General features: G+C 41.5%; 1 protein-coding gene across 1 annotated transcript; it reads left to right on the top strand.

Annotated features, from left to right (window-relative positions):
• The first annotated feature begins 29 nt into the window (after positions 1-29).
• Positions 30-18646, top strand: LOC110043888 (uncharacterized). The gene is made up of 18 exons (XM_020749397.2): positions 30-856; positions 3736-9365; positions 9838-9987; positions 10150-10341; positions 10517-10663; positions 10914-11120; positions 11346-11504; positions 11971-12195; positions 12629-12828; positions 13276-13534; positions 13746-13907; positions 14229-14464; positions 14811-14943; positions 15359-15612; positions 15915-16139; positions 16272-16371; positions 17102-17170; positions 17621-18646. The coding sequence occupies exons 1-18, from the start codon at positions 616-618 to the stop codon at positions 17852-17854; spliced, it is 8823 nt and encodes a 2940-aa protein (XP_020605056.2). The 5' UTR covers positions 30-615; the 3' UTR covers positions 17855-18646.

Below are 18646 nucleotides of genomic sequence, written 5' to 3'. Positions count from 1 at the left end.
CACTTTGTCCTTGCGTGACTGATGACACGTCACTGCTCTGGTATGCAACTTATAGACAATTTGGCATCAGTCACGTGAAGTGCGAGCACAAAATACAAAAGCTGTGCTTTCAAAATGGTTCCCTGCGCGTTTGTCCCTCAAGAACGGCTGGAAAAAGAGAGAAATCAATTCATTCATTTCAATCTGAAGCCTAGGAGAGAAAAGCTGGGAATTAGGTTTACAATTATTCGTCATGCAAGAATTGTTGCGTGACTGTTTCTGTCGAAATTATTATTTTTTTCTTTTTTTGATAAAGTGCTTTGAAATAACTACAAAAAGTGAATCCTTGCAGTTATAAAACTCGATATACCGAAATATAGTAATATGGGACTGATACGGCACAAAGGAACATATACGATAAATCACTTTTGAACTAGATATCGGAAAAGATCACATGACCTCGTCGGGCTATTTTCGGCATCGCGTCGTTCAAGACGACAAAACAGAGCATGGTTGTCATGGAATTATGGAAATGGCGGTCGCAAAACAGCCTGAAAGCAACGATCATATTTAATTTCCAAGTGAACGAATAGCTGTACTACCAATCCAGATGAACCGGATAAAAAGTCAAACGTAATGTGGCAGTTTACGAGCGAAATAAGGATTCGTATGGACCTGTTATGGAGAGGTTTTGCCGTGTTAGTTGTTTTGTTTGCGGCGAAATTGGACGCAACCAGTTCAAGCTCTGTTCTTAGTTCAGGCTTCGCTTCAAGTGTGTTGCCAAGTATATCGTCGAGTACGCTGTTCACAAGAATCCAAAGTATATCATCTAGGACAAATGGTGGTGTTTCGACAGCAGAATTATCATCAACATATGGTAAGATTCGTTATCCATTTTACGCTTTTATTGCAAATTAGCCAATATAAGCTTAGATGCTTTATTATTTTACGAGTACACGAATACTATAAACGTTCCTGAACCACATTTGCCTGTTCATATTTGTAGTTACTGTTTTAATATTTTATATCTAAGTTAGGTCAGTGCTTCATTCGTGAAATATAGGCCTATGTCATTCCTGTTTGGTTGTCATCGCTTTCTCGGACGTGACATCGCGAACGGAAAGAACCACGTTGATTTGCAAATGTTATTTGCCAGAAAGCTATGACCTCCCATGCGTATATTTTTAATTGCAACGCGTGGAGCACCTTGGCAGAATAGATCGCTATCTAATGGTTTCAAGCTTTCTACTTATAAAAGCTCAATACGAGACAGTCCAGCCAGACGGATCACGCATAACTTGATTCTGTGAGCTATATAAGCTCGTTAGAGTTCGGTACTACCAATTGAAATTTTATTTGCTTTAGATTTTTTAGCCGCTTTATAATTAACCCTAAAATCATGGAATTTCAAAAATCTGTGTAGCTAAGAGCTACAAAAGATAAATTAAAACAACCTGAAAATCTGAAGATCAAGTTTGCACTTTATAGCTTCTAAAGATATTTGTTAGTATCTTAAGCTGTACGGAAATTCAAATTCAAATTTCTTTGTTTTCGTAAGTCATTCAACAGCACAAGGTTTCAATTCTAGATGATTCTTCAGTTGCGTAATGATCCTGATATACATAAGTATTTAAGGTCAAATAGACAGATTCTAGAGTTTGCCAACTTTTTAATGAACTTCTGGAATACTGTTATATTAAAGTTGCTATGCCAAAAATTTGAAATCTTCACATTGTCCTCATATTGTTTTGAAGTGTTGGGAAACAATTGAGAACTAATTGCTGCAGTAGTCCCGAAGGATTTTCAATAAATGAAGTGATAATTGCGTTTAAAAATTTCCATTTCATGTTTTCTTTCTGAAATATGTGTCAGTTGTTTGAGCGAAGCTACTAATAACATATGTTCAATGTTAACTAATTCACCATGCAGAATACACGTAACTTCAACTTTGAGACTGAAATGGAAAATTTATAAAGAGTTGGGTTTTTTTAAATTATGCAGAGCAGAAAAAATAAACCCAGGTCTGATTGCCTAGGGCAAGTAAATTGTGTTCTTGAGCAAGTGAAAAGAGAAGTTCTGTGGCCTGATGGGCAAGTGAAATTAACATCAGTAGTCTTGTGAATCTGTCTGAATGAAAATGTTAGCTTGATAAATGATAATTTCCAGTCAGAAGCTATTTCGGAACTTAAGACTGGAGGATTAGTAACCATTGAGTTGAAAGCATGGATTAGTTGGCATTCATCCAGGCATACTTTGTTCACTTTTGTCCTCTGATTGCCATACTCGCTGCCACGTTGGCTAGTAATATTTAAGTGGGGGCAAGTGAAAACTGAAAATTACTGGCCCACTGGGCAAGTGGATTTCAAAGTTTTTTTCGCCGCCCAGTTGTGATGACAGTCTTTAAGTTTGTATGATCCTGATGCAGGTCTAGCTGCTGTTAAGTTTTGAACACAAGAAAGTGAAACGTAATACACAGTTTTAAGAGCATTTCAGATAACTGACATGTTTCATCAGAAGCTTTATGAAAGTTCCTTATGTAAATCGGACATTTGCTTGAAGTACAGCTCCAGTGCTGAGCATTTAATGTGTTGCAATTTGCAGTTGATGTGGCAAATTATGATGCAGTTTACATTTTCCACACATTTGCCTGATGAGTTAAAAAGCAATCAATGTTTTGTAAGATATGTTCAGAACCCATGGTTAATTTTATATTGCTTCTTGCATGTTAAATCTAAGTCATGCATGTAAGGTGTAAAAAAAAAAAAACCAAGGCCATGTAGACAAATTATAGCTATCACCCCACCACCCCCCCTCTCCCCCACCTCTTTCCCTGGTTATTTGCAGGACAGTTGAGCAATGTGGGAAATGATTTCTAAACTCCTGTCAATGTTCTCAATTCTGCTCCATTGGTGTTAAATAACACTGCAATTTACGCTGTGCATGACTTTGGGTTCCTGACTTGTTAATTATGATGACACATTGTCCAGTAAACTGCACAAGTAATACTCCAACTTCCGCTCTGTAATTCTTTTCGATCTTGATCATGTAGTTGCTAGTTACGTTGTACATTTTGTACTTGCAATGAACAAAAGAAAGTAGAAGTTTCCCATTTGACATGTTATTGAATTTTGATTATTAATAAGAGACTTTATAGATTTGCATGTTATATGTCATTTCGGTCCAGCTTAATGAATGCTTGCCTTATTGATAATCACACCTGAATTTCTTGTCCATGCATGTACAAAACCTGTGTATACAAGAACACATACATGTATGCACACTGATCTTGTTGTGCACACTGTTCATATACATACATGTACATTATACATGCAAGATTCAATCAGATGTTTGTCACGGGAGACCATTGTGGGGACCACATTGACATATATGAGAGCTGCCATTAAGGGCCGTAACCCATAACACCTGTCATGGCTGAGTATGCTTCATTTTCCCTTGATTGTATGGGTGAAATTGCCTGTTGTTGATAGAATTTACTCACAAAGTAACAAATTTACTATGGGTGTGGAGAACAAGGCTACAGGTCACTCAAATGTTAATGACAGTGCTGTATATGGCTGTAGTGACTGATTCTCCTACGTGTACATGTATGGATTTATGACGTCTGATATACCACCATTTGTAATGATAAGGCAGCCCATATTAAGTGGGTGTCCATAAAGCAGGATTTTTCAGTAACAGTAAACACCGTCAACAGTGTCTTAAACTGACATTTTTTTAAAATTTTTAATTTCACAGCAAATAATGCCACTTCACCTGTGGAACTGGCTAGTAATGCCACTTCAAGTTTGCTGTCCAGCAACAGCATTACAAAAACAGAGACTTCAGCTTTGTCCATTTCAGGAACAAGGACGTTCAATAGTCAAGGAACAACAGTTTCTTTAATAAGTTCCCAAAATGTTGGTGTTAGTCAAACTAGCACTGATGTTGTCTTGAGTACTGTTAGTTCAAATCATTCTATAAATACTTCATCAGTATCTTCCTCATTTCTTAATCTAAAAAGTTCAAGCGCTTTTATATTAAGTAACACGAGGACATCAGCTTCCTCATCTCAACAACTGCAAACATCTGACATGTCTCCTTCATTGCAGCAGGGTAGTACATCAACATCCATGTCATATCTGACCTCTGTTGTTTCTTCAGCAGCGAACCTATCAAATGTTGTTAGCGCTACAAGAACGTTGTTGTCGACACACTCATCATCTGCAATAGGAAAATCAATTTCTAGTCAAAGCCAGCCGTCTCACACATTGACTGTTAATGGTTCTTCAACAGAATTGCCCAGTCCATCAATAGCAGGATCATCGTCTCCTCAACTGGTGAACTCTCTTATGGTTTCATCAAGTTCAATTGCCATAGCAACAAACAGAACATTGGCAACAAGTCCCTTAACTAGTAACATGTTAACTAATGCTTCAAAAACTGCCACTGAAAGCTTTTCAACTCGTACAATCTTAGCAAGTACAACTGCAAAATCTGTCACAGAAAGTGAAATGTTTAGTGCAGGTGATTCTGTTGCATTGACTTTGAATTCCAGTGCTCAGACAGTCAATGCTACTGTAATGCCAACAACTGTCTTACCTATAAAGACGACAATATCTGCCACACATACTGGTGATTCTACACTTCTATCAGCGTTGCAAAGCAGTAGCTCTACTGTGAATTTTGCCGGCCAATCTTCGTCATTTTCAAGCTCAATGGGACTCGTCAGCCAAACAAGATCTGTTACCAACTCATCAGCTGTCTCACCTTCAAGTGTTCCAAGTCTTAATGAAACTGCAGTGAAAACATCTGGCTTGTTGCCATCTGCTACTGTTCCTTCACAAACTTCATCAGCACCTAATTTAAGTTCAGTTGGTGTAGGACTTGAATCCTCCGTAACTACAGCTGTAGGTGAAGGATCAAGTGTCATGGTCTCCCAAAATACCACAATTCAATCAACATCAGCCACAGTGTCAAGTATTGGAGTTTTGTCTCCCATAGCAACAACCTCAGGGAAAGAATCAACCCTAGTGTCAAGTGCGTTAGCAGTATCATCAAGTCAGCTGGTATTACCAGTGGCTTCTTCAAGCTCAGTAACAGAAGGAATCATATCACCCACGCCAACAGCTATGGGCGAAAGTCCAAGCTCAGCACCATCTGTGGCATCATCAAGATTGTTGTTCTCAAGATCTAGTCGATCAAGCTTGACTGGTGGATTCACTCTCACATTGGAAACAGTAATGCCCTCCAGGTCATCTGTAGAAACAGTGACATCTGCAGCGGCATCTGTCACTCCAAGCAAGACATCTACAGATGAAGGGTTTATAGTTACTTCTTATTCTACTCCTTGTTACATCTATTATGTGGTGGAAAAGACTGTTTTTCCTGTGGCAACTGCTAATCACAGTGCAGCTTTATCAACATCAACCACCCCTAAGATAACGTTAGACATTGCAAGTGCTTCCAGAATGCAGTCAGGATTGCCTTCAGTGACATTAACACATACCATTTCCATGCCAACCCAAGCTAGTGAAACACAGAGCCAGGTGGTTGGTTCAGCTGTTGCACTAACATCCTCAACCGGCGTGGTGGGAGTCTCGGCAGACAGTAGCTTGATCACACCCCCATCAACATTGAAACGCGAGTCAAGTAAAGTATCTCTTTTGTCATCTGAAGCAGTCACAAAGGCGATGGTTACAGCCACGAGTACAGTTGTACAGACAGGCAGTCTGAGTGTAGCATCTGTGATGTCGTCTATGTCCAGTAGTATCGTAGGCAACAGAAGGAATACCAGTGATGTCAGTACATTTCAAACAGGCATACTTTCAACTAAAGTGCAATCTACACCATCACTGTCTGGTACATTAGCCATTCCTCGTGTCACCTCCTCAGTGTTGGAATTGCAGAGTACATCCCTGACAAGCAAGGCTTCGGTCTCTAGTACAATGACTTTGTCTGATAGCTTCACCCCAATAGTTGGCAGTGCTAGTATTTCAAAGATGCAGAATGTGACCACACCTTCTATCACTGCTACTTCGTCATCAATTATTACACAAGCCACCACTAAACATGAGAGTCTTCAATCCACTCCTAGAAGTTCTTCTGTTATGTCTAGAAGCTCAGCTGAGTCGACGGCATTTGTCTCCACTCTTGCCGAATCGCTTCCTTCTCAAAGTGTCAGTTCTACTGAGGCTGTTAGCTCAGTCTCGCTAGTCATCTCCAGTGATAGCAAACCAGTAACCACACAATCCCCTAGTGGATCTATTTTGCCAACAAAGAGTGCAAGTATCGTCCAAACCAGCGCTTCATCTGAGACACTAACAATAATCCTTTCTGGAACTTCAAGTGAAAGTCATGTTGTGACAAGTTCATCACAATTTACAAATGCTTTGGAATCTTCCGATGTGTCAATGATGAATAGCACAAGAATCTCTTTGATGTCATCTGCGACCACGAGTAGAAATCTTTCTTTTGCTGCTGACAAAACTGTGACAAGTAGTATTTCCTCTCCTTCTGTATTACTGAGCTCAATGACAACAGTAAGTCAAGACAGAACTTTTACAGCGGTGTCTTCACAAGTGAGTTTGGGTGGTACTGAAACAACCAAAGCTAGCGCCTCAGTTGAAAGTGTTATTCATTCACAGAACTCTTCTGTTGTCCAGTCCAATACGATGGCACTAGTGGATTCGTCCGCTTCTAGTGCGGAGAAAGTCTCATCCACAAACATTCAGGCATCACCGAGTGCTAGTCTAGCAATGTTGACACCATCAACAGTAGTATCCAAAGGGAGTGTTGTGAGTTCTCAGAATGGAAGCCCAACTAGCACCAGAACCCAAGTTGCTGAGTTAAGTTCATTTTCACAAGCAGAGAACAAAACGTCTGCTTCCAGCGCACAGTCGTTCTCATCTTCCAGTATCCATATGCCGTCTAGTGTGAGTACTAGCGTTGGAGAACCTCACTCATCAATGGTACTGTCTTTGTCTGTAACACCATCTCAAACAGGTGTGGGTAGTGCTCAAGCTAGCAGCAGTATTCACGTTGCTCTGTCAAGTTCATTTTCACAGGCAGACAGTAGATCGTCTGCTGTGGGAAACCTATCATCATCTCCGTCTTCAATGGTGGCCTCGTCATCCGGATCATTACCTAGTAAAAGGCGCCGAAAGAAACGAGCAGTTGGTGATACAAACAGCACAACTTCAGTTGTTCATTCTTCAACACTTGCCTTGCTAACAAGTTTATCTTTTTCAATGCCGCAGGGAAACTCCACTTCAATTGTTGTGCGTCCTTCAGGTTTACTGAGCACCAGCTCTGCTTCAGAACCAATGCTCACTGTTGATACCACGGGTGTTTCATCGGCAGTTGTTATGGCAACAGGGAGCGCAACAAGCAGTTTTCATTTATTACCGTCGCAACAAGCTAACGTCACAAGGAGTCATACTGGTTCTGTTGCACAAAGCCCATCATCAGCTACCTTACATGTGGACCTAACGCCTGGTGGAACTCGTACGCAGTCTCATAGTGTGCTTATGTCATCTTCAGGCAAGGAAAGCTCCGTATTACAAGCGTCAGAAGCTGTTAAAAGCACGACTGCCCATGTTAATTTGTCTGAAACAAATGTTGTGGGTACAATGACGCCATCACCAACTAGTGTTGTGCTCAGCACCAAGGTTACATCACCTTCTTCATTATCACGTGGCATAGTGACGTCCTCTGTGGCGTTGGGTAACAGTACTTCAACTTTACCTCAGTCAGTTGTAAGTGAGTCATCAAGGGTACAAAGCTCTTCAGTGGCTGTTGTAATCTCGTCTTCGTTTGTGGATAATGGGACTTTACCTTCAACATCCTCCTCGGACCTGGAACCATCCGCATCGGCAGTGCTTGGAAATAGCACTTCAACTTTACCTCATGCAGTTTCAAGTGTGCCGTCAAGTGTAAAGAGCCCCTCTTCAGATGTGGTCGTGTCATTCACATTTGTTGATAATAGAAAGTCACCTTCAACATCTTCCCAAGATTTGATGTCATCGTCTGCTATTTTGAGTGACAGTGCTTCAAGTTTGGCTCAATCCACCACAAGCATGAACCAGGCATCTACATTGATAAGAAGTGCAAGTGTAACAGCATCCACCTCACGTCGTTTACCAGATATGAGTTCCTCTTTTGTGGTTGTCGTTCCTTCTCCATCTTCAGTCTCGTCAAGTGTCAATCAGCCACCTGGTGAATCAAGCATATCTGTTCTTTCTTCATCTCCACAACAAACTAACATTAGAAGTGTTACTTCTTCATCAACCGTTAGTAGCTCTCCTTTAGCAAGTATTTCTGTGGTGTCAACTACTCTGCATGGCTCCAGTGAGATCACAAGTTCACCAAGTCCTTCATCGTCGGCCCCATTGTCAAGCCCAACCACCGATCAATCGAGTCAGGCAGTTTCAAGTTCTGTACTAACTCGACCATCACCCTCAGCCGTACAAACCAGCGAGGTACAACAGACTGCAGTCAGTTCATCTGTGGAAGTGTCTTCAAGCTCTCGTGTTTATCGACCTCCTCTAGTGACCATCTCAAGTCTCGGAATCTGCTATGTTGTGTACACCACCAGGATTGTGCAGCCCAGTTTGGTATCCACACCTCCGGTCAACATGTCTTCTACAGCTTCCATTATCGTGTCATCCACAGTTTCAGTTAACGCATCATCGACGACTTTAGTTAACGCGAGCTCCACACGTGTATTGTCAATTGTAACGCAGTCATTGAATACCACTGTCATTCAAGTGTCACCATCGGCAGCACTGAATACCAGCTCAGTAGTTGTACAGCCTACCCTTGACGTTAATACCACACGGTCACAGTTTTCCCAAGTTTTGTCTACTGCATTGCAGGTAAATGTCACGGTAAAGCCAAGTGCGAGCTCTTCCATTGTCATAATCAGCTCAACTATACCTGTGGTTAACTCGACCACTTCGCGTCCAGTTATGGTATCATCGACACTTATAGTCAGGTCAACTGAAATGACTGAAAGTCAAAGCCTAAGTGTTTCCTCATCAAGGATTCAAAAGTCATTTAGCAGCATTGCGGTCACTGCAGTGCCTAGTGTGAAAGACACATCTTTATCTACGTCCGCTCGTGTGCCGTCTACGCAAATACCCACTAGTCAAGTGATTTCGCCAACAGCAACAGTTTCCAAAGAGGTATCAAGTTCTGTGACTGTCCCTCCAACCCAACCTCCAGATCCTTCTCTATTAATAGAAGCAATCTTTAAAGTGCCTACAGATACAGATATCCAGTCGGAGAAATTTAAAGCAGACCTGGAAGAAAGGCTCGCAAATGCTTATCGCTTTGCCCAGTTGTCTCGTAGAAGGAGGAAGAGAGCGACACCAAAAATCAATGCAACTGTGAGTACTACAGTGTTTTTATTTGGGGTTGTTCCTTTTCGCAGGTTACAGATTCCTTCGTGTGAAGCTGCTACTTAGCTATCACTATTAACAGCAGTAATATTTTGATTCCAAAAAACACCAGTGGTGTTTATGGTAAATTACCCTGTCAAAGCTCCTCAAGAATTTGTTTTCTGTGCTAATTGTATCAATGATTAATTCCATTGCTCCCACAATTAGTTCCATTGCGGCCCTTCTTAAAGGTCAAAGTCATACAATTTGAGACGATTCTGTTTTGAGCTAACTGCTTTCAAATTAAGTGAAACTTCGCAAGAAGCAGAAATACTTGCAGCTCCTGGTAACAAATCTGCGAATGATATTGACTCCTCAAGCACGAGCCTTGATATAAAGTGTTGAAATCGAATGTAAGCTGTTGTTCACGAACAACACGAGCTTGTTTGGTCGTTCATAACGTTTTACCTTCTCCCAACAGATTGACAACATAAAGCTTTTAAACAATGAAGGAGACGTAAATGTGACATTTTTTATCACGCAAGATGGTCAACGCGTGCCAGCCCCCGAAGCTGCTCAAAACTACCAGAAGTTATCCAAAGCCCAGCTGGGATCGCTCATAAATTTAGAAGTAAGTGTGTCAATTTTGGAAATACCTCCTGTAATTTGTCGGAAATATTGTCTTCTTTTGGACAGACTGCAAAAATGGGAAATGGTTTTAATGTGCTGTTGTTAAAACTAGTCGCTTGAAACACATGAAACATGAAACCAATTTTTTGATGTATTTTGTTAGGTTGTCAGCTTACCAGAAGCACTGGTTGTGCCAACAACCCCACCGCTTCCAGCAAATGTACTGGTGTCCTTGCTAATCCGGGACTCGGCCAGTAACAACGTCTCCATTGCAGAAAATAAGAAGAGACTGGAAGACAATCTGGCTGCGTATTACAAGGACCAGAAGCAGCTTACAGCCACAGTAACAGCCAGTGTAAGTCTTGTATGATCTTAGACCACACCCGAGTTCGCAATTAGCCAGACAGAAGCCTTTTCTTCTATCCTAATTTCCTTCGATATCAAGACACTGACCTGATCTTATCATTCTTTAGAAACGTAGTCCTGTTTTGTTTGTTTTAATACTGATCAGAGTGCATTGCCAATTTTAGATCAATACCATCCTTCATGAACCGAACGAAATTGTGTACCTGGAGTTTTATATCTCCGTTGGCGACCAGGCAGTAAACGCGAGCGATGTCGTGGAAACGTTCAAAGTTCCCAACCTCAACCTGCTCACTGCAGAGCTTAAAGTTCAGGTAGAATTCACATTGGATAGTGCAGTGATTATATGTAGTATGGTACTTTCTTTGCCCCCAAGCACGTTGAGAGAGAATGTGATGTTTTACTTAGCGTTTTGAGTGCTCGTTTTTAAGTGTTAACGGAAACTACAAAAACGAATAGAGTGGTGGAACTCGAGACCTTCCGAGTTATCCTTCGGTTGTGACAAAAGAAGCAAACCTTGCGTGACTGGATTTCAGCTTGATTCTCGTCTCGTTCTTTCGACAGGTTTTAGTCCAGGTTTATATCCCAGACTCCCTAACGGCCTCGGAAGCTGATAACGTCATCATAGGGATCAGTGTACCAGAAAATCAGGATCTAACTAACGCCACGTTCAGAAGCGACTTAGCGGACAAACTTGTCGAGTTGTACCAGAAAGCCAAAGACCAGAGAAACTCACGTAGGAAGAAGCGAAGTGGAAGTACTAGGGTGACTGTAAGTTTACATACATACATACATACATACATACATACATACATACATTTTATTTGTTATCAAATTAAAATTACAATTATAACATGCCCGCGGATAGCTGAGCTAATCTAGGCGGGTCATGTTAAGTTTAACGGTATTTTGTCATCAGTAAAGGCATAATGACTTGACCTCTTGCCAAAGAGTTCAAAGTACAGTCGCCTGATATCAATTCTTTTTTCTCGCCAGATTGAGGACATTGTCAGAAAAACAGACTCTAGCGTGTCGGAGGCTGACGTTACCTTCTTCGTGTATGATGCAGGAAAAGTGGCGAATGCCAGTTATGTGGTATCGATTATGAATCGACTCAGCACCAGTGAAATGACCACAGTTACCAGTCCTTACGCGGTAAGATTTACTCTATAGTCAGCTACAGTCAAATCTCTACTATGGGCCAATAGGTTATGTTCCCGACCATGCACATCAACGGCTAAAGAACTACATGTTTTCAAAGAATTAAGGTTCTCTTAAGGCCAAGAAGTTAGAAAACGTTTTCAAACAATAAAGAGAAAGAAGTAACGCGACGAATGGCGTATCCTGAAAAAATTAGAAGTTCTTTTGTAATCCTTTTCAATCCTCTTAACCATCGTTATTCCGATTTTTTACTTTGTTACCTCTTTGGTGTTTTGCTATCTTTGTAAAAAACTATTTTTCTATTTCGCTGGAATTCGATGTAATTTTGCATATCAAATGACATTTTGTATACGAAAGTTGACTCGCTCTAGTCAACCTTGCAGTTTCGATGCAGAAATGTAATTACGACTTTATATTTTTGTCCGAACTGTAAATCTAATCTAAGGCACCTATTTTGCAGGTTCTTTCCGCGCCAAGACAAGCATTCGTGCCAACAGTTCCGACAGAATTGACGCCAACTGTTGCTGCAACGCCGATCAAGTGGTGGATTATTCCAGCGGTTATCGGCCCGATCATACTCATCATCGTTATCATATTGCTGATTTGGTGGCGATGGAAGAAAGGTGCTCCGAAATCTAAGGTCGAGCCAGACACGATTAGAATGTTGGAAACTAACAAGAGAAAGGTAAGTGCACAAACCTTCAACACACGCCTCGCAACAGATTTATTTACAACGAATATGACTACGAAGATGACGTTTCATCATTACAGAGATGCTATATTGACAATCAATTTACGTCACCATGTTAATTGAACTTGCAGTCATTTTGCAGAGACTTGCCACCCCCCACCCCCCAGCACCAAAAAGAACATTCGTTTCAAGAATACACGTTGAATAGGTCATTTCCGAATTACCTTTAGCCTCTTTCTTAAAGCGAGTCTTGGTGCCCATCCTTTCATATGAAAATGAGATTTCATTCAGTTGCAAATGAAACTCATTTTTATATGAATGGTTGTGCACCAGGCCTCGGTTTGATAGAGAGGCCTAAGGCAACTCGGAAGTGGGCTAATGTAATACGTTGGTAAGCAGTTTTTGAGGTTTTTTTCTTGCTTTTCAGCCGGTTCAAGGGTTTGACGTAGCTCGCTACACCGAGCCAGGAGTGTCAGGTACGAAGACAACAGCTTTCATGTCCAGATCCCCTCCCTCCGTTAATGATGATGAAGAAGCAGCTCCTTTACCAGTGAAGCGCGAGACATCACTGCGAAGGAAGGTTCAAAAGAGACCAATACAGAAACCTCCCGTCAGAGAACAGAGACAGTAAGTAGAACAGTTGGAATTACATGTAGTATCTGGGTCAAAAATATCCAAAAATAACACTGCAGTGGCTATTTACCATTGGCGGGTGCGAGTCGTGTTATTTGATAAGTTATTCTGTTATCCGTTATTGGCCTCAGAAGCGCTGTTTATCGACCAATCGTTTGCCAGAAGTTTTAAGGAAGTACGCGCACAGGCAAATATCACCCGTGAGAGAGCTTAGGTATTTTCAATGTAGTTTCACAGATTTTTTTGGTGATATCAAGAGATAGACTGTGCGCTCTTAGTTGAGAATTCATAGCTACCTAAAGGCTATATCTCGCGGTTCTTAATTCGGATATTGCTTCAAACAAACCATATATTACTGCAGGGCCATATAGGTTGTGTGACTGTGTGATATTCTGGAAAATATTTCCTTTAGTGGCGTCGATTTCTTATTTTTCGTGCCAGGGAAAATCCCGCATACGATGAAGAAGAAGAAGAGGAAGAAGGAGACGAGGACGAAAGCGTGGTATCTGTCACTCCTTCGAGAAGTACAGAGGCGTTAACAAGGGAGAGAATCACTGCAAAACCACCAGCAGCCTCTAGGAAGACTCCTGCCAAGCCACAAAGACCTGTGGAGCCGTCCGAACTTGACAGCGAAGAAGACAGTGAGCTCTCCGAGGGCGAATCCGAGTCTGAACCCGAAAGTATACCACGACCTGAACAGGTATTGATTAGAAACGAAGTATCTCGGAGAAAAAAAATCAAAGGCACAACACAAAACAGCGTTTTGTAGGCCAAGTGGCTTAGCATACCGTCAAGAAAACTGAAGTTATCAAAATTGCAGCCTCGAAACCATGGTGACCAATCAATGCGAAAGTGACCGTCGTCTCACCTAATCTTAAGATATTAACCTCCTTCTTGTCTGTCTCTTTCAGACTAGACATTCAGCAGCTCAAGTGCCCACTGTTGCTGTTATGAGCGAGGCTAGTGGTCCCCCACGGTACCCCCCTGTGCGGTTCCGCTCATCGGTGCATCCAGCGCCAAGCCTACCCCCCTTAAATGCGAAGCAGACATCTCTCGTTGGAGTGAAAGTAGAGGTAAAGTATTATTATGTTGATACCCCTTTATTGTAACGTGAAGTAATACTTTTAGTTTTTCTACTTCATTGTCGTCTTGAGAAATTGTTGAATATATCTTACTAGTTGACGATTTTCCTTTTTCTCATTGCCTTTATGCTTGGTAATGTCTTGATGCTTTAAAGAAGATTTAAATATTGCTCTAACTACTAGTACTACGAACTTCACAGAAGTTGCTACCAAGGGCGTGGCCCTATAATATTAAGGCGAAATTCATTGCGAGAAACACTGCAATCTCCTGCTTAGTTTTTTCTTGTGTTAATTTGCTATTTCCATGCGTAGCCACCTTCTGAAGATGACTCAACACGAGGCCGGAGAAAAGGAAAAGCTACAAAGAGAGAGTTGGAGCAGAGAGCGGACCTTGAACGACAGAAGAATAAACAGCGACTGCGTGACAGAAAGCGCAATGCTTCTCACCGCCTAGGTTATCCTGTTCCAGCCGAAAGGAGAGCCTGGCGCAGAGCTCAGCACGATTTTGACGATGTTCTCGAAGAGGAAGATGCTGAGCGAGTGATTACGTGAGTAGATTTATTTGATTCCTTTCTGCCCCCGAGCAATTTTCTTTTGAGTGTCTTACCTGAGTAAGCTCGCTGTGTTTTTGCACTCTGTTGAGGTGCATAGTTATTTTAAAAAGGAAAAAAGCCAGCGCATCGTGCTTAACTAGAAACAAAACTTTTTTCTCTGTTAATCATTTGCAGATCCAAAACCGTGGCCAAAATGAGCTCCCTTCCACTTGCCACCTTTCAGGGAGGGGATGGGGTGGGGGGTCTACAGGTTCTGTTCTCTCTCATTGTGTCTTAACATTACTTTATGGCCCAGTTTAAAGAATGTTATTCTATATAAAGAAACTATTTTCTTTTGTAGAGGGAAGAAGCGAAAGCCCCGAAGAAGGCGTCCTCCAAGCAGCTCCGTGGCTACAGACGAAGAAGGAGTGCCACACCTCAAGAGCTATCGTAAACTCAAGAGTCCAAAAACCGCGTCTTCAACTAGCACACGGGTAGGAACTACGATCATTTCGATAAAAGTAAACTAACCAATAAAAGCCAGGAGTTGTCCCATTCCAGAGTAACCCCTGTTTCCCTGTTTCCCAGTTTTTTTCTTTGTTTGCATCAAACTAAGATAGAAGTCGTCGCGATATAGTTTGAAAACTGTCGACTTTTTGGGCGTGTAATGTGTGGTGTTACAGTTTTCATTTTTCACGTCCTATCATAATCGAAGTTGAGCCGCAGAGCGGAGAAAGTGAATTTTTTGCTCAGTTTCAATCTTGATTTAGCGTCAAGATCGTAGATATTTCAATAATGCGTAAATAGATTTGATCGGTTCGCACAGCTTTCGTAACCAGAGGATGGAAAATAATCACGAAGCAGCTTTTTGAGTCTATTTTAGCTGAAAGATGTTGTGTTACATTTCAGGACCGTGACAAGAAACGCGATAAATCTGATACGGTTTCCAACGCTTCCAGCGACGAATCCGAAATTGACATGGATGAAACACGTCGACGAATGCATGCAATGCTAGATGACGCGTTCTCCTTGTTTGGACCACAATTCTCAAAGAAATTTGACAAAGAACCCGAGGGACAACCCGCACCGTATCCCGAGGGGCATCCCGAGGCGCATCCCGAGGGATACCCTACGACTCCTGTTCGGCAGGCCGTTATTCCAAGGTGAGGCCTTTGGTCATGGAACGATTTTGTCGATGCCAAATGTGTTCGCAGGCAACCTCCTATGCGAGTGTCAAAAAAGCTTCAGAAACGTTTTCCACACTCCACACTCCACACTCCAGGTGTTATTTTGTGTACAAATCGTTCACAAGGCAACCGAGCATTGGTATACATGAACAATACCTGACAATTGAAAAGAACTTCCTCAACCTTGAAAGCTCGTACTAAGCCAATCGCCTTTGATTGCTAGAGACACTTGGCTTGATAATGAGTGATATTTAATCCAATCAAACGCTTTCCATTAGGTACATTGGAGGTCAGCCTGCCTTGCCAGAACCACCCCCGGCGCATGGCCGAGCTACTGAACCAACACCACGACAACGCAGGCGCGTTCAGCCGACAATGCCTGGCTACCCAGTAGGAATGCCTCAAACTCCTTTAGGCATGCCAGGTTACCCAGGCCGTCCCCCTGCGAGACCGATTGTCACACGTGATCCGATTGTGGTTTGGGATCCAGCAGACAGACAACGGTGAGACTGCATTGTTATCGAATCTTAGCGTGCTTAACTGATTCCTATGTGTAGAGGGTAAATAAACATTTGGTTACAGCGAGGTCAAGTTCAATTCCATGCTGATCGTCATCTGTTTTCTTGTATCTACAGGATTTTAAACCAGCGGGCGCCACCTCCAACGTATTCGTACAAAGATCCCAGTGGTCAGAATGTATATATAACACCGGTACAACAGCAAAGAGATGATATGGTAAGGAACGGCCCAGTAGCTTAACAAACACACCTGCAAAATTCCAAAGGCAACGATTCTTGAAAGTGACGTTAATTTTAAGTCTTTTCCCCTTTCGAAGTAATATAATTTTGCTATTTATCAATTTGAAGCTCGTTAATGTAAAGAACTCCGCGGCGAAGGTCACAAAGCTGACGGTTAGAGCTTTACCATTTTGCCCTCCGCTCCCCGCCCTCTGCCCCCCGCCTCCCGCCCCCCTAGACATCAACTCCGCCAAACCGCCAGCATTTACGAGACTAAAATAATGATTGCTGATAGAAATAAAATCAATCAAAGTGGAGGTGAAACTAATTGGCTTCTTTTAAACTAAGTCAGAAAATAGAAGAGAGACGATTTAATACATGTGATAACCGTAGTATTTTGTGTTCAGAATGGTACTCTTGGTGTAGCTATACCATGTTTATATAAAAGCCTGTCAATCTAAAGTAGTTGATGGACAGTTCTATAAACTTTCACCCAGTAACAGAGAGCAGTTTGATGAAAACAATGATGAAAGTGACGTGTACCTCGAAAATCTGCGAACTTGAGTTAAATAAGTGTTTTATAATCAGTGGGAAAAATTAGAAGTTGAAGTTTGGTAAGCTTTAATGTGTTATACCACTCCTTGCAGAATCTGTGGTGTTGTCGAAGGTCCTGTTTTGTTGCAATCTCCGCGAGTTTTAATTTTAATGTTGGTGTTGCGTTATTTCAGGGTGGCCTGGTCTGGAGCCCGTATGCTGCTGAAGACTCCATGGAAACTCTTTATCCTGATTTGGCTCAAGTAAGTTCAAGCGCACCTCTTGACTTTCACGATCCACTCTGCAACTCGCCGCTCTAACACCAGCGAAATGTCGTTCTATAAATAACCTGCTAACGAATTTGTTGAGCCAGAACCCAGATGAAGGTGGACTCTTCTTGTTATGAACTCCTATGAATTGCCAACTTTCACAGGAAAAGGAAAATTCGGGAATGTTGTGACTATACACCAATGATTTTGTTCACGCACCTTGTAAGATAGGCAAGCATGTCGTCGTTGCAATTCTTGGGCAAGACACTTTACTCTCACAGTGGCTCTAACCACAGTGGCTCTCACAGTGGCTCTAAGGGAGGGAGGGGTGGTGGGGTAACCCTGTGATGGGCTAGCATCCCATCCAGGGAGGAGTAGCACACTCCAAGTCGCTTCTTTACCTTGCAATTTGCATAATGTTTCTTTTCTTCTGTTCTTTTTTAGGCAAGTTATCCAGGAGCTCTAAGCACCAGTCCTCCGAAGGACACCAGTTTTCTGTCTCATCTTCAAGCCGCGCCACCTCACGACACAGTGTTAAACATGTCAGCCAGCGGTACTCTTGACCAGCGGGGAGCATCGTTAGGACAATCGCCACAACCTCTCATCAAATCTATAAAAGACGAACTTTTCAGATTGTCCCAAGGATCCTCCAGAAAAACACCCATCACTGAGCTATAGCAGTCGTTTTAGAATTTATAATTGTATATTTAAATGAAAAATATTTTTAAAATTCGGAAAAGGAATTTGTACGAAAAAAAAAAAAATGGTGTTTTCTTGTATTTATAAATTCTGAGTTGAAAATTGGGCCCAGTTTTTGTCACCTGGGTTAGATTTGTCACAATTCTAATGAAGTCGTGACTCACATGATTAGCTTAAACACAGATGTAGGCGTACCAACGCAAGCATGAGTATAAGACATATAGGAATAAATAGTTGCAAGTTCACGTACAAACATAAACTCTACCACAAGAAAAGAACGTCTTTCGTCTTTCTTGTATTTATAGAACGGCGTATCTCGAGTAAAAATTAACGTCGTTGCTCAACACGTTTATTATACGATAACATGCTAATAGAGATATAAATGATAAATATGTCTTAGCCAAAAATTATTAAATTGAAGTGGTGTAAATAGTCCTTTAAGAATACAACTCACGTCTTTGCATTTGTCTTAAAAAACAGCCATTCCTAGAGTTGAAGAAAAATATCTTTAAGAAGAGCAGAATTTTTTCGCCCTACGATTGTAAAATGAACCTTTGACGGTCTTCGGTCTTTGTCGGTTGTGTGTAAGTTTCTATAATTAATTTACCAACTGATTCAAATGAAATCGTTTTGAAGTAAAATAAGTTGCGAAATGACTATTTTACTAGTTTAACAAAGATGACTATTTTACACTATTTATGTTTATGTAAAGGAAAAGAAGACTTTCAAGCTGTGTGCGATAGGAAACATTAAAAGCAATTACAAAAGAAA

The sequence above is a fragment of the Orbicella faveolata genome, unplaced genomic scaffold, assembly GCF_042242905.1.
Source record: "Orbicella faveolata isolate gen_17 unplaced genomic scaffold, um_ofav_v1 contig_2, whole genome shotgun sequence".
In the NCBI taxonomy this organism is placed as follows: domain Eukaryota; kingdom Metazoa; phylum Cnidaria; class Anthozoa; order Scleractinia; family Merulinidae; genus Orbicella; species Orbicella faveolata.
The sequence above is the reverse complement of the archived record's forward strand: the minus strand, read 5'-3'. Positions and strand labels throughout refer to the sequence as shown.